Source organism: Eleginops maclovinus, chromosome 17 (genome assembly GCF_036324505.1).
Source record: "Eleginops maclovinus isolate JMC-PN-2008 ecotype Puerto Natales chromosome 17, JC_Emac_rtc_rv5, whole genome shotgun sequence".
Lineage (NCBI taxonomy): Eukaryota > Metazoa > Chordata > Actinopteri > Perciformes > Eleginopidae > Eleginops > Eleginops maclovinus.
In genome coordinates this window covers 1,566,571-1,582,522 of record NC_086365.1, presented here as the reverse complement: position 1 = coordinate 1,582,522, position 15,952 = coordinate 1,566,571, and the positions used below count along the sequence as shown (strand labels likewise).

Here is a 15,952-nt window from a genome sequence, read left to right as displayed (position 1 = left end):
CATGACATCGGGGGGGAAACTTTTGGTGACATCAAAATAGTCCAACACATTAAATGAACAGTTAGCTTTAACACCATACAAAGACATCCTCTCTTTGTCACCAATGACACTTTCAACATGGTAGGCATGCACATCTGTTGTTCTCAGAACAAAATCCTCCTCACAAAATTTTTTTTTCATTTCAGTATAGGATGCCATACAAAATCGACATATCCTGCCTGAACTAAACGAAGTTGAGAACCCTCCTATCATGTGAGCAGATAGATTATCACAAGAAAATGTGGCCAGGGCAGCTTTGAGTGTATGTTGTATTCCGTCAAAACAAACAGTGAAACCATCACATGACAGTGTTCTGAGGTCTTCGAGTATGGGTTGCAGTATTACATCCAACCCATTAGAGCTGGGACGACTAGTCGACATAGTCGACTTATTCGACGTCATAAATTCGTCGACATGAATAATTTGCGTCGATGCGTCGTTTTTTTTTTTTTTTTTGGTTGAAGTCCCGTTCCAAACAACCCACTAGATGAACTCTCACTCCAGTCCAGCGGTGGCAGTAAATATGCACCAGAGTCGCCAATCGGTGTTAGACGCCTTAGTTTAAAACGGAAGAAGAAGAATTCATAATGATGGCAGCGGCAAGCAGTAGTGGGAGCACTGAACATGGCACTGAAGAGCACATAGCGAAAAAAACACGCACACGGACTTCTAAAGTCTGGGAATTTTTCACCCTCAACGCGACTAATAATGTGGTTATTTGCAGACTATGCAAATTTCAGTCGGCTTACCACAGCAGTACATCAGCGATGCACGAACATCTGAAGAGAAAACACCCTGGAGCTCTGTGTCAGGATGGCAGTAAAACACCGTAAGTTCTGTTGATTTCATTTATGTTAATTTATCAAGCAGTAGCAGTAGTTGCAGTAGGCTAAATGTTGCACACTTGGACACAAGGAATCTTCCAGGCGTGCATTTAGGTTTTAAATCCTTCCTTTACTCGTCAATTATTCTGCAAATACAGAACAGCATACATCAGCACACATTAGCATAACGTGGTTTTAAACACCAACACTTGCACATTAGCCTAACGTGGCTGCCTTCAGCTTACGATGTAGGTCTATTGAATTGACGTCTTTAAACATTCAAGTTTGCTCGCGTGAAACATAAAATGTCCGCTTACACTAGACGCTAGAAACATTAACGCTTACTAGTGTCATATTGCATAAACAAACACATAAATTGCATAAATATGGTCCCGTGTTTGCCTAGTTTAAAGATGTTAGCGCTACCAGTCCCGACATGTTTCTGTTATCTGTTGGCTAACACCGGACGGTGGATTTTATACTCTGCCATTATGTAGTTCTAGTCTACCTGTTGACTGTCGAAATTCCACGATCTAGTAGCAACCAGTTCCAAGTAGTAAACACGCATTACAAGTTGACAATTTAAATAACATGAATCATTTTTGAAGTTGAGCCTCTGAGATGGCTGTAGTATATCCTACTGTTAGCAAAATGTATCATAATTAATAACAGCAATGATGTGGACGATGCTATATTTTTGATTTGCTGCTGTGAATATTCATGTGCTTTATGTTTTTTGCCTTTACAGGAGTAAGCAAAGCAGTATGGGTGACTTTTTCCATAAAAAGAACCAGGCACCTTGCACACCCCAGGAGGCTAGTGTGTTCACCAACAGCATCGTCTCCATGATTGTGAAGGACATGAGGCCCCTTGCGATTGTGGAAGGTGAAGGCTTCCGTGAAATGGTAAACACTTTCCACTCAGGATACACCCTTCCATCCAGGCGCCACTTTACTGACCTAATGGAAAAGAAGTATGTGGCTACCATGGACAAAGTGAAAAGTGAAGTTAAAAAAAGCCTGTCCAAACTGTCCCTAACAACCGATGCTTGGACCAGTCTGGCCACTGAGGCATATTTAGGTGTCACCTGTCATTTTATAAATGAGAATTGGGAGCTGACCTCGTTTAGCTTAACTACAATGCCGCTTGAGGAGCGCCACACTGCTGAAAATATTGCCTCTTGGGTTGAGATGGTGGCAGATAAATTTGATTTCTCCCTTCGAGATAATGTACTGGCGATTGTACATGATAACGCAGCAAATGTTGTTGCAGCTCTTCGCATCCTAGAGGAGAAACATGGGGTAGCATCACATCGTTGTGCCGGCCATACACTTCAGTTGGTGGTGAATCATGCCTTGAAGAACAACCCCATGATCGACAGGACACTCGGGGCTGCACGGTGTCTTGTGAAGCATTTCAAGAAAAGTGAGCCTGCTAGCAGCAAGCTGAAACAGAAACAAAAACAGTGGGGTACAGCTGAGCATACCCTGCTCCAGGATGTCTCTGTAAGATGGAACAGCTCATACTACATGGTGAGTCGCCTTTTGGAACAACGGTGGCCGGTGGTCGCAACACTTTCGGACCCAGACGTTACACAGCGTGGGAAGCAGTACCTGGATTTGAGGAATGATCAGTGGATCTTGCTAGAGGAACTGGAGCAGGTCCTCAAGCCTTTCGAACAGGCCACTGTTTTTCTCAGTGGAGAGTCCTATGTCACAATATCTGTTTTACCTCCACTGCTGAAGGGTCTCCATAAGTCTACAAAGAAAACCACATACGAGTCTGCTGCTGTGAATTCTTTTCAGATTGCTGCAGACCAAGAGATGCAGGCAAGGTGGGTGTCTGAGTCTGCTTTTACAGAGAATGGAAAAAATGTGGCCATCATTGCTGCTGCCCTTGACCCCCGCTTTCGTAGGTTGAAGTTCCTGTCACCCGAGGATGCTTTGAAGGTACAAGTACAAATTCAGGCTCTGATAATTGATATCAAAAGAGCCAAGCAACAACTGCAAACGATTGAGCAGGAGCACTCGGCCAGTCCCCAGCGAAAGAACACCTCTATGCTGGACATTCTGCTTGGCTCGGACTCTGAGGGGGAGGGCACCGAGGATATTGGCCAGGAGGACAGTGCTGAGGGTGAATCTGTGAGAAATGAGGTTCTTTTGTATTTTGGGGAGAGTTGCATTCCAAGGGATACAAGCCCACTTCAATGGTGGAAGGAAAATGCAGGAAGGTTCCCCAACCTGGCAGTTCTAGCCAAATCCTACTTGTCTGTGCCTGCAACCTCCACTCCATCAGAACGTCTTTTTTCAGATGCTGGAAATATTGTAACCAAGAAAAGGGCAAGTCTGACGCCGGATCATGTTGACATGTTAACATTCCTCCACTCCAACCGTCAAACTATATCTTGAATTCAACACACACACACACACACACACACACACACACACATACACACACACACACACACACACACACACACACACACAAAGAGAGAGAGAGGAAGAAGATATTCCTCCTGGGTGACATTCATTTATTTGTTAAATGCTGCATCTGGCACCGACACTTTTCAGTTTGCAAAATATAAGTGCTATGTTTGCGCAAAGACAGAGGGAGGAAGGAGTAGTAGAGTTTTTTATTTTTATTTTTTGGAATATTCCTCCTGGGTGACTTATTATTTATTTTGTTAATTTGTGAGATGCTACATTTGGCATCAAATGCGTTATTTTGCAGTTTGCACTTTGCACAATATAAGTGCCATGTTTGGAATAAAGTGGCATGTTTAATAAAAAATAATATATTAACAACACATGTCTTCATATCCATATTGTGTGAAAAGTTGTAATGTGAAATAATCGGTAACTGAAAAAATAATCGGTAGATTAATCGTTAGATTAATCGTAAAATTAGTCGTTAGATTAGTCGACTAATCAAAAAAATAATCTCTAGATTAATCGTTTGAAAAATAATCGTTTGGGACAGCTCTACAACCCATATTCTTTCAAATGTATGTAACGAACCATCATGGCTAAATGAATGTGACTGAGTTTTGATCGATATTTCTCACCAATATTCCCTACAGTGTAATAGAAGGCACATATTTTGTATTTATTCCTTTTAGCACCCAATGGATTAACTATCTCAAATTCGTCTTCATAAAAATGAAGACGCAAAGCCTGGGGATTGTTTTTAAAATGAAGGTGTTGCTTAAAGTATTCCCCATCTGTGTAGTCTCTCAAAACCTCACTGTCTCTAGGTTTGCCCCCATCCGCAATTATCTGCTCCCACACTTCTTCCAGGGAACAGTATTTTTGTAGTACCTGAGTGATTGGCACATACGAAAAATGTCCAGTTTTGTTCCCTTGTGCACTTCTAAGTGTAAAACTGACCGGTTCAATTAAGTCCATTTTAGATTTACAGTGTGTCTTTATCATGTGTGAAGACCGAATTACTTCCCAAGCTTTGTCGAAAAACTGCGTAGAGGACATAATTTGGTTAAGTTCTTCGCATTCAGACACACAAAACCCATTTTTTTCAAGATGATAAGAAATGAATGTGTCGTAGCTCTCTTTGAAAAAGCAGAGCAAAAAGTGGAGATCATCGACAATGTCTTGCTGGACTGAGAGGGGAAGTCCATTTTTTTCTCTACATTTCAAAATGAAACCAAACAAGTTGTCTTTCAGTCCCTCAAGCAGTTGGTCCATACTTGGTGGTGTATGTTGGTCTGGTTCTGGTGGAAGGCATTCAAAACTGGGTTGTTCTATAATGTCATTGTTCGCCGAAGGAAAAAAGCTCTGTCTGTGTTTTCTGTAAACATGCCGTCTGTATGAGTGATATTTTGAAAATGATGACTGACAGCCTTTCAAGCCACAGGTGATGCTAAAATTAGGTTCGTGGGCATGGACAAGTCCAATATGCTGAATAAGTTTAGTAAGAGTGAAAGTTCTGCGGCGGCACTTCGTACACTGATATAATGGCGGCATTTCAGTATAGGAGGTTAATAAGGCGAGTCACTGGTGTTGACAGCTTGTCTCCAGCCACCACTATCTGTGCAATGCACCTCTGAAAAAATATGAATGTGTTTTTCAATGAGCAGGGTACTCCATATTGAAAACGAAGTACATGCAGAACACTGCTCGGAAAGCCTCTTCAACACCAATACAGGAGCACATCCTAACCCCGTCAACTTCGATGATGGTTTCAGCTCTGTCAACAATAGCAGTCTTCCAATCATGGTCCCTCAGCCTAATAGTTGGGTGCGGGGTGGCCGACTCATTCTAAAAGGCAAAGAGGCAGTAAAGAAAGAAAAACATAATTATACATGGAATATGGTCAGTAGTGGCAAACCAAAGCCATCACATCTTGTGTCTCAAGCAACAGTTTATATCATGTTACCTGTCCAAGAATGATCAAGTTCTCGATTTTCTCTTTAAAGATCGATGGCAAGAGGAGAAGTCCACCCCTGGTGTCAATAGCTTGAAAAAAACATATACAAATTAAACTGTAGTACATTTACATCTGATTTGGAACATCAACACAAGTTTGGTATATAACACAACATGTGTAGTCTTTTAAAAAGAACAAACTGCTCTCAAAACTTGGTTGACAAGACAAGTTTGCTGTACAAATTTAAGTTAAATTTTACAAATTGGCAATCAAAAAGTAACCAATAGGGTCAAAACCATGTATTGCATCGTCAGTATAATCAGTACCTGCATGGTCCACAGTCAGGGCATCACGTTTTGCATCTAGGTAGACTTGTTTAAGAGGTGATGTGTCCTTCACTAATTTAGTAAGTTTAGGAAGCAGGGAAGTTAAGTTCTCTATGATGCGCCTGTCTACTGGAACTGGGGCAGGATGAATGCAGTCCACCTCATCATACAACTGATTAATAAAGAGAGAGAGGGAAAAAAAATACATTATAATATGCTATAAAATGCTTTCTGAGTCAAGAAATCAGGGACATAGAACTGAGATCAGGATACATGAATGCTCTGGAAAATACAGGAACAACAAATTCAATCCTCCATCGGCTTAAGGTTGCTTCATATTATTTTGACAGAGGGTCATAAAGATCTATCATAATCTATTAATCTGTTTTGTTTTATTTGTAATGATACAATGATCATCATACAGCAGTTAGATGTGTGTACCTTATGGCTTTTGTAACTTGTTGCAATTCAGACAGTAAAGACATACCATCATGGTAGTTTTTGGCCAGAGATAGAGATGGAGGACTTGGTATATTAATTTCAAAGAATGCCAATGGTTGTACATCTTCGTTTAAAAACGCATACAAAAAAACAGACCATTTCACTGACCGCTGCTGACCAATCATGTAAATAAGTTTAGTCAACGAGTATTTGGTAAATGCAACCACTGCTATCAGTCAAATGTCAACTTACCCCAGAGGGTGTTGAAAGAAATGGATATTTTTTAAACGTCCTCCACAAAAAACCCCCTCACGATTTTTAGCGTCTCCATGAGAATGTCCTGGCCCGATGCGGTTTTTAAACGATCATCATGCCCGGGGTTGAAATTTTTTTTTTTATTGTTCTGTTAAACTCTAAACAGGGTTTTTTAAATAGGGGAAAGCGTTTTCCCCAACCCCACAGAAAACCCCCTTTAATAAAAGGGTTTAAACCCAAAAACAAAAAAAAATTACCATAAAAAAATTAATATGCCCTGAGGTTAAAAAAGCTCAAAAGTAAAAAAATGTGGGCTTGCTTACTGATGCACTTCATCCTTTTTAAAGGGCCCAACAAGGGCTGTTTCATCCAGGGTCTTGGACTTTCGGGATTTGGGCATACCTCCTTTGTACTTTCGAACTTCTACATTGAACAAGAGGACCTTTTCAGTTTTTTGAATTTTCTTTTAAAATGACAAAAGCCAAAAAAGCTGGAGACCAAAAAAACAAAAGAAAAAAACAACACACCCAAATTCAACTTTCCCAGAAACGCAAAATGCACATCACATACATTATAAAAAATAAAATTTAAAAAACCCATTTTGATAAATATCTTTTACTTTTTCCCAAATTTCCCCATGTATAATTTTCATAACCATTGCCATGATGTCCTTCAGAGGGGGGTTTTTCCCAAGAGAAGGGCTTTGGCAACCTAAAAATACTCCGGTTACTTGGAAACCTTTTTCAGTAGTGCCCCAAAATTGTACAAAATGGTAAGACAAGCTATTTTAAACCCTTTCTTTCAGTCCACACTCATATAAACTACTGGTTTGAATTTTTAGGGCCACACAGTTTTTTTTAATGAGTGGGATTTTTTTCCAAAGCTCTCTAATCTGAAATTTTGATCCCCCTACTTCCCTTGGGTACTGTGCCATCACCCTCATACAAAGTTCTTACGATTTTTTTTTTCCCCCGGTATTTTTGGAATTTTTGTGGCTTTGGTTTTTTTGGGCCATCCTTTTTGTGCTGCCGTCATATGGGAAACGGGGAAATAGAAATAATGGCTGGAAGGTTTTTTTTCCCGTGCTGGCCCCACACGCAAAAGTAAAAAAAAAAATTTCCCTTGAAAGGGGCCCTCATTAAAATTTAAAATCAACTACACGCCCTGTTAAATATTCATCAAACCAAAAGAAAAAAAAAAGATAACTAACTCCCCTTTTAAACATTTTTAAAAACACTTTCAAAATAGTATAGTAATAAAAAACCCCTACCTTCTTTCATTTAAATGCTGGAGCTCAAAAATTTGATACCATGTCGGGCATTTTCCAAACTCTATTTTTTATTTCTTTTTTCTGCCCCCCAAAGTCCGAATTGCGGGTTGTTTTTTAAACGATCTTTAAAAATGGGAAAAGAAAAATAAATGCTTCCCAAAGGCCTCGCCCCCAACGTCTCCCGTCCACACCCTTGTTTTAAAAAAAAAAAAAAAAAAAAAAAAAAAAAAAGGATAACCGGTATCAGAAAAGGGTGTTCATATATCAACACCAACAATGTTAATAAAACCATTAAATTTTCATAAAACTGAACCCCAACCCAAAATAAACAGAACGCCCATCATATTACAGGAAATTATATTTCACCGCCCTGTAAAACTCTGACTTGTTTTCAAAAAACCACGGGGGCCAATTTGAAAAACGTAGCCTGCATCCCACCCAAAGAAAATGGGAAATAAAAGAAAATTTTAAAAACAATTAAAGTAACTGTTTTAAACTAAAAAAAACCCAAAAAAACAAAAAAACTGTTAAAAGGCGAAACAGGAATCCATTAATATACCTTTTCACCACAGAAAATTCCCAAATTCAAAAATGATAACTAACAACCCTATTCATCTTTCAAAAGGGCACCGCCTTTCAAAACACACCGCATATGTATCAGTCTATTACCATATGCCAATCAAAATGGGCTAAAAAATTTTTAATTTCACGCCCCGATAGCTTATTGTAATAATTTACATAAATTTTTTTAAAATGTGTATTTTTTCAAAATTTTACATTACTTTTCCCTTTTCCCTTAAAAACGGGTTGGGGCAAACGGGACTACCCAACGTAACTGCCCAAAAGGGCCCAAACCCACGTTTTTACTAGACAAGGCTAACAGTAACTTAAAATTTCCATAACCCCCAGAAAACTTCTTTTTTCCCAATACAAAGCACACTGCAAAAACTATAAAAACCAACTAAAACTCAAACAAAACTTTTTGTTGGCCAAACAGGTATCCATTAACTGATTTAATAATTTTAAAAAAGTAAGTGAAGTTCCTAAAAAGCACTAACCAAATTTTTTTAACTTTTAGCCAATTGCTAAAAATCAAAAGAAATTCCCTCTGAAATTAATGAAAGTTTGGCTAAAACCTTGAACCAGAAAAAAAAAAAAGCGGTGCAATTTAAACCAGACAAATTTCCACCAGCCCAACGTTAACCCCGGGCAAAAACCCTTCCCTTTCGTTTCCGGGTTCTAACTAGCTGGGTTTTTTAATGTTTAATTAAAAGTATATGAAACCTAAATCACGGGTTTAAATTCACACATAAAATTTTTAAAGCACTTTATGAATTAGCGCGCTAAGGGAAATCCATTCGTTTGGGGAAAAGGGCTCATTTTAAAAAAGCCTTTTAAAACCCCTTCATAACACGTACATAAAAAGGGGGGGGGGGGGGGGGGGGGGGAATCCATTTACCTCAAAATTTTTTGTGCCTCCTCCTGTGTAATTTTAAATTTCCTTCGATTTTAAAAATTTTTCTAACAGTTGTTCCCTTTTCCCCAAATTTCTGAGCGCCACCCCCACCTTTTTTTGTACTCTTCTGTTTTGCCGAATGATCTAACTGCCCTTTTCCCATGTAACTTTAAACGTTAGCTCCAATTGGCCCGGGGAATTTGGATGGAGGGGGGGGGGGAAAGGGGGGGGGGGAAAAAGCGTTTTTTTCTGGGAAAAAAAAGGGTACTACTTTGTACCCCTTTCATCATTTCCCTTTTTGGTACTTTACCCTTGTACAAAGTACATTTCGGCCCTGCAAAGCAAATAGTGTACCTCTGGGCTGTTATTTTACCTATCATTACAAAAAGAAACCTTTTCTGTATTTTAAATTTTTTTGAGGGGTGAAAGAGGGTTACAAATAGGGTACAGCCCATTCACTGATGACTACTCAGGTGCATATTTGTATATTTTCTAAAAACTAAAAGTGACACGGTACAAAAAACAAAAAATTCCTAGCAATACACCCAAAACCGGGAAAAGTGAAGTGAAAAAGGTCCGACAACGGACTGAGTTCAAAAGCAGGGTTTTCCCAAAACTTGTTAAGGAAAAAGGGGATTAAAAAATGAGCCCTGGGCCCCGAAATTCCCCCCCCCAAAAGGGTAAAAAGCAAATAGGCGGCGCCCAACTTTTTGAGATGGGGGGGTGTAGGGAAAAATTTGAAAGTCAGCCCCAAAAAAAACAGTTTTTTTTTTGGAACTTTTGCATTTCAAACACACCCAAAAGAAACGTAATAATTTTTTTAATAGGGGGTACGGGAAAAACCCCCTTCCCAGAGGCTGACAGATAAAAACCCTTACGCCCTCTACAATGCAAAAATTTGGTTTATGTTACAAAATCCCAAACAGGAAAAGAGAAAACTTTTTTAAAGGTGTGCCCAGGGCGTTTTGTGGGTTATGAAAAGAACAGCCCGCATATTTGGTCTATCACCCAGATACGCGAGAGTACAAAAGCACAGGCAAAAAAAGTTTGTGAACAAGGTAACCGGGGGAAAAACAACACAGAAAATTTTTGGGCCCAGACCCCAAATGATGAAAATGAAAAGGGGAAAGGCAGCCTGGGGCTAGCGGATCACACAGGAAAAAATGAGAGCCCTAGAATTGCCTGGAACTATGCAAAAAAGTGATAGTCCACAACTATGTTAAAAACACGTAAAAAAAACGCAACCAATTTTGGGGCCGGTGGTGAATCGAGAGTGGGGGGGGTACCCTCTAGGCCCAAAGGAAAACCAAGTCATTTAAAAAGGATTTTGAAAACTGAGGAAAAGAGGTGAGGGATTCAAACTACTGTAACAAATGCAACAGAGCAGAAATGGGGGCCATTCCACAACATTTAGGAGGCTAAAATGCCCAAAACAACCAAAGGAGGGGGTAAAAGCCATGGATACAAATCCAGTCTTTAAACGCAACAACTTTTTTAAACCCTGACAAATTTTCCCAAAAAGGGAAAAAAGCCCAGGGGGGGGAAAAAGGGTTTTTACCCTATAAAAAAGTGATATTGGGGGAACGGAAAATAAAAAGGAAAGGTGAGAAAAGGGCAATAGCCAAAGGATGGGAATTAAATATGGAGAGTTTTTCTCCACACCAACTTGACAACGTAAAAGGTTTTGTTACAAAAGCACACGGGAAGGATTTTGCTACGGCACCCAGATGGATGAAAAAAACGGGGTTATTTACCGCTCCTATAATTAAAAAATCTATTCGATCAGCCAGGGGGTTAAAAAAAAAGAGGTGAAAGTCAAGCGGGTTTTCACACTTTTTAGCCGGGGGTTTGGTTAGCCCGGCAAACCCCGCTCTCCGGGGACCAGAAACGCACAAAAAATCACTTGTCGCTGGGGCTGAACCACTTGTAGTTGTGGATCCCCCTGCAATCAACTGGCACCTTAAACTGTAAACTCAAAACCCTGACCCGCCTTTAGCTCAAATTAAACCGCGAAAATCATTTAAATAAGATAAAAAAGATTAAAATTTAAATTGTCTTTTGCACAGATAAAAGTCCCTAGAAAAAACCGAAATGCGGCCCTTGCTTTTTTGCCCCACCCCTAGTTTTTTGGGGGCAGGGGGGCGGGGCCATTTTTTAAACGGCGCCCGGGGACAGTGAAAGGTAACCAGGGCCCCTCAGGAAAACCACGGGGCACTGGGCCCTTTTCGGGCCCTTGAACTGGTGACCCCAGTTCCCAGGCCAACCCCTAAGGATTTTTCCGCCACCACCGGCCCCTTTATGACGTAAGATCGAAACCCTACGTAGCACAACCTACATAGCCGCTACATCTATGCAAACACTCAAAAAATAGCCCTTTTCAGACCGTTTGAAAAACATTTTTTTAAAACTTTAATATATTAATTTCAAAGGGACTTTTTAAAAACCAAAATACTCCACAACCACAAGGGTCCGCTCCCCGCCACTGGGGGCGCTCACGGACCCCTATTTTTCGCTCACGGCCCCCATGCCCCGCGGACCCCATTTAGAAAAACGAACTAGCTGCCCCGGGCCCCACGCCCCTTTGGAGCTGCTGGCCACGCCCCTTTGGACGCCCATGAGCCTCTTCTGAAGAAGTTCCCCAAACCGGGGGAAAACCCTCAGCAAAACCCGCCGTAAATTAAACGCCTTATTATTTTCCCAAAACCACATAAGCATTATCCTGAAACATTCGGGGAGCTCAAACTTTTCTCTCTCCCCTTTTTAAACCTCAACGACAGGCCCTTTTAAAATTTTAACACATACCCCCTCTGCAGTACCGGTTTACTCTGAGGGGGTTAGCGATTTTTTGCAAGAAAACCACAGCCAAAAAATACTTCCAAAACAGCGGGGGTTTTCAGCTCGCCCCTGAAAAGGGGGTAGACAAAAGGGTTGGGAGGGTTTCCTTTTGGGGGGGATGTTGCCAGAGTTCAATGTAAAGCCCCCCACATTTCATTTAAATGATGCCCATAAAAAAGGGAAAAAACGGGACCCATCGTTTAAAACCCCCGGGTTTTTAGAGTTTGGGGTTTAAGGAAAAAGAGAGAGGTTTTTTTTTCTGACATTTTGGGTGAGTCTCCTTACCCCCGGGGGACCCATTTTTTATGTATAAAAACAGAAAAAAGTCCCTTTTTCCCAAAAAGGGGAACCTTTAAAATAAAAATTAAAAAATAATTTTCATAAGGACCAAAACGGTCAACAAAAGGGAAAATGTCACACAAGGTCAAATAATTCCCTTTTCAAGTCCGAAGTTACAAACCAAGTCGTTTTAAATTTTTACGGTTTTTAATCACACAAAGCTTTGAAAGGTCCCGTGAAAACTGTTAACAACAGACAAAAACAAATAAAAAAAAATTTAAACCCCCACAAAACATCAAAGACAAAACCGCGACCATAGTTCATACTAAACAAAAAACCCCGGACATTACATCTTTAAGCCCCTTAAAAAAAATAACATTTAACAAAACCAAATGTACCTCTTTTGGCCGCTTTCCCTTGAGGGGAAAATTAGGTATTTTCCTTCAGTCCTTCATTGCACTATGCCCCTTTATTAAAATTTTTTCCTTATAAATCGCTGGCCCTTAGGAAAGGGGAATCCGCGGGGTGCCCGGCCCTCCCTACTTGGTCCAGAATGAAAACTAAAAAAAAAACCCGCCATCAAAACACTTTCCCCGTAAACCCCCTGCGGCAGAAAATTTTTGGTTTCCCCCCCTTAAATTAAAACTTTTCCCTTCCCGTATCAAAACAAACAAAAACATGAAATAAAATAAAAAGAGGGCTTTTAAAAATTTAAACTTTTAATTATAAAAATTTGAATTTTTTTTTATGAACCCCTTATTTTAACCTAATTTTTTTTAATCTTTTATTTTTTTTATTTATTCTATTTTTCAAATTGGCATTTTACACTCCCACCAAACCCCTTGAGATTTTACTCAAACCTACATACTAAGCTAACCTGGATGATAAGACACATTTTCAAGAAAAAAGGGCTGCATACCTTTGGCTTCAATCAGGGGGACCGTCTTATGGATGGGTCTCTCCAAGTAAAACTGGCTTTCCCCAATTTCTTTTTCCCTTCTTTATCCAAAGATGATTTACTGACACAAACAGTTTTCCCTTTCGCCCCCATCTTCGCAGGGTAAAACCTTTTTTACCCTTTTTCCCCAAATTCCATTCCGTTTTTGGATTGAAAACCTTTTAAACTCCTTAGGGAAGTCGCATGAACAGCAATGGCCTTGAAACCCAAACTTGTCCAACAGGGAAAACCCCAGGGGAAACATTCCCGAATTTCAACCCTTTTGTACTGAAGCCTTTTGTACGAAGAAATTTTCGTACCTCCGGGGCTTCTGCTGCTACATCTTCAAACCCCAAAATTTCCACTAGGAAGTTTTTTCCCCACCAAGAAAATCCCGGACCAGAAACCAGTTGGAGGCAATGAGCTTTCCCTTTCCCCAGGCCTCTCGAAAAGCTTTTCGGCAAGGGTTTTTTTTTCTGATCCCCACTGTCCCCCCATGACTGGTTTTGGGGCTGCTTTAATCCCTGATTCGGTTTTCCACAAACACTGGAATCTTCTTGCAACGGGGTTGTTTTACGTACCAAGAACACCCTTTGGTCAGTCCAAAAGAAATTTTTTGAGCCTCAATTTCTAGCTCCTTTTTTAGGCAGGGGCACTCTGCGTACGGTACACCCTTTGGGGGGGGGCCCCATAGCTCGAGTCTTGGGACAGTTTTTTACCTTTTGGGGGGCCCCTCTGGCTTTGCCCCTCACTAAGGGGCATGGGGTTTTCCTGTTTCCCCAATTACCTCAGGTAAAATAACTTCCCCAACCCCCGGACCTAGCCAAACCGGGGAAATAATGGGGTTTAAACCTTTTGGCCCTTCTTGAACTCTGATGGGAAATAACTTTGCTGAAACTGACGCCGCCCGGGTTTTTCAAGTCCCCGAGCCAGGACTCCCCAAACCCTGGCCTCAGATCGTTTTGGGAGCGGGTCATTTCCCCTTTCCAAAACCCGGGCCGCGGGGAAATCTGCTGAAGAAAAAAACCCTTTCCCCATCGAATAAAAAGGGGGCGACAAAGCCTAAGGGTGGGCGAAGATGGAGGACACATTCCCACAACACTCCCCCCTTCAAAGAGTGGGGGCCCTTTTATCCACCACCAAACCCGAAGCTAAATGGTCCGCGTTTACGGGCCCATTTTAAACCCCCTAGCCCTCTTCCCATCTGGGGGCACCTAAGCCAGGTCCCTTTACTTCTTACGCATCTGCACCCTGTTTTCGGGGGGGTGGGAAGCCCTCCTGGCATTTTGGGAAAAAAACGGGGGGATGCGCAACCTCCAGAGCTTCAGAGCTTCTGGCTTAAACAACCAACTTTAATTGGGTTTTTTCCGGGGGGGGGGGGTTGAGACACTTTTCAGGCCACATCGAAGAAAAGTTTTTTTCAAAAGAAGTGGGCTTTTGCTTCACTGAACTGACCTCGTCCTTGTGCGGGGACGTGTTTTTAGGCCCCTACTCGAAAAGCCGGGTAAAGAGGCTGCAAACCCAATTTGGTGCACTTTCCCTTCGGGGAAATATGGCTTTTGACTTGATTCCCCCCCTTTTTCCACCACAGGAACCTGAGGGAGTCTTTTACTTCTGCTCTGGGCCCGGGAAACCCAATTTAAACATCCCAATATCGCACATCACGGCTACTGGGGGGCCCCCCTTTCCGGGAAACGACAGAGGAACCCCAACAAAGATTAACAAACCTGGTTCCCCTGGGGTAATGGTCGTTTTGATATCTCCCGAACTTGGCTTTAACATCAAACCCCCCACGCCCGGGCCTTTTTCCCGGGTTTTTGATGGTGGGTAAACTCCGTGGTGCGGGAAGTAAACCCGCAAGAGCCCCGTTGGAGTTCACTTTCCGGGGCCTTCTCAGCATTTTTTCCACAGGAAAATTTAAGTCCCTTTATGAATCAACATAGTCCCCTTTTGGTACTGCTTTTTTCTCAAAACCCCCCTTTTTAGACAAAACCCAGGGGGTTTAAAAAGCACACTTTAGGTTGGGTTTGGGAGACACGGCTTTTCTTTTTTAAATGGCAATGGGATTTCACCTGTCCATTCCTTGTGTCTTTAAGCCCTCCTCCATTTTTTTGATGAAGGAAAATCATCCAAAAAAATGAAACGTTCCTTTCCCCTTTTTTCCGCTGAAAATTTCCCATTCAAGCACTTTCAGCACATCTGCGGAACAATGACTTTCCCTTTCTTGGTTTTTGCGTATATATTGAACTTGACTTGTTTTGGGAAATCGGGGCTGGGAAAACCTTTTGGGTTACTTTTTTTCACATTGGAAACTGTTTGGGTGCCCCCCGATGGGAAACTCCATAGTCAAAAAGCAGGGATTGGGCGCAGCCAACGAAACTCCAGCCAAGATCCTTTTCCCTTTCCCGCGAAAAGGGTTTGTCATCTTTTCCTGATACAATCTCCTTTGGGAACAGGGCTTGGGAAAAATTGTACCCCAAAGAGCAGGCCAAAGTCGCAGGTCAAAACAGAGGGGCGATCCCTTTCAGCAAGGGGCCCAAAGAAAACCATGCTCTTTCTGTCTTTGGGGGTAAGGGGTTTTACTTTAAAAACAGGGATGAATTCCCCGTGAGAAGTCACGGGGGGAGGGATTTTCCCTTTGGGGGTGTAAAAAACCCCCGACCTGCAAAACCCCCCCCAACTTGTGACTTGGGGTTAACCGGGCAGGGTTGGGGCGCTAGTGTTGGGGGAAAACTTTAATTGCACACCCCATCTGTTATCAAGATCTTCCCGCCCTTTCTTGTAGGATTTAAAAAAACTATCGGGCCCGACTGTCCAGAAAGCGTATCCAGAAAATTCAGCATTGGGGTTTTTTGTCCCTTGAAAAGCCAAAAAGGCACAAATTTTTGGGCGAAAAGGGGCTTTTTC

At 41.6% G+C, this 15,952-nt stretch overlaps 1 protein-coding gene across 1 annotated transcript; it reads left to right on the top strand.

The window, feature by feature from the left end:
• Window positions 1-575: 575 nt before the first annotated feature.
• Window positions 576-3,271, top strand: LOC134879505 (E3 SUMO-protein ligase ZBED1-like). Its single transcript, XM_063906052.1, has 2 exons — window positions 576-868; window positions 1,612-3,271. The coding sequence occupies exons 1-2, from the start codon at window positions 627-629 to the stop codon at window positions 3,269-3,271; spliced, it is 1,902 nt and encodes a 633-aa protein (XP_063762122.1). The 5' UTR covers window positions 576-626.
• Window positions 3,272-15,952: the final 12,681 nt, after the last annotated feature.

What these genes read in the sequence shown, in the direction of transcription:
- LOC134879505 (XM_063906052.1), top strand. Translation starts at nt 627, where the DNA reads ATGATGGCAGCGGCAAGCAGTAGTGGGAGCACTGAACATGGCACTGAA. An exon ending in CAGGATGGCAGTAAAACACC is followed by an intron (nt 869 to 1,611) that starts GTAAGTTCTGTT and finishes TTGCCTTTACAG; the next exon opens with GAGTAAGCAAAGCAGTATGG.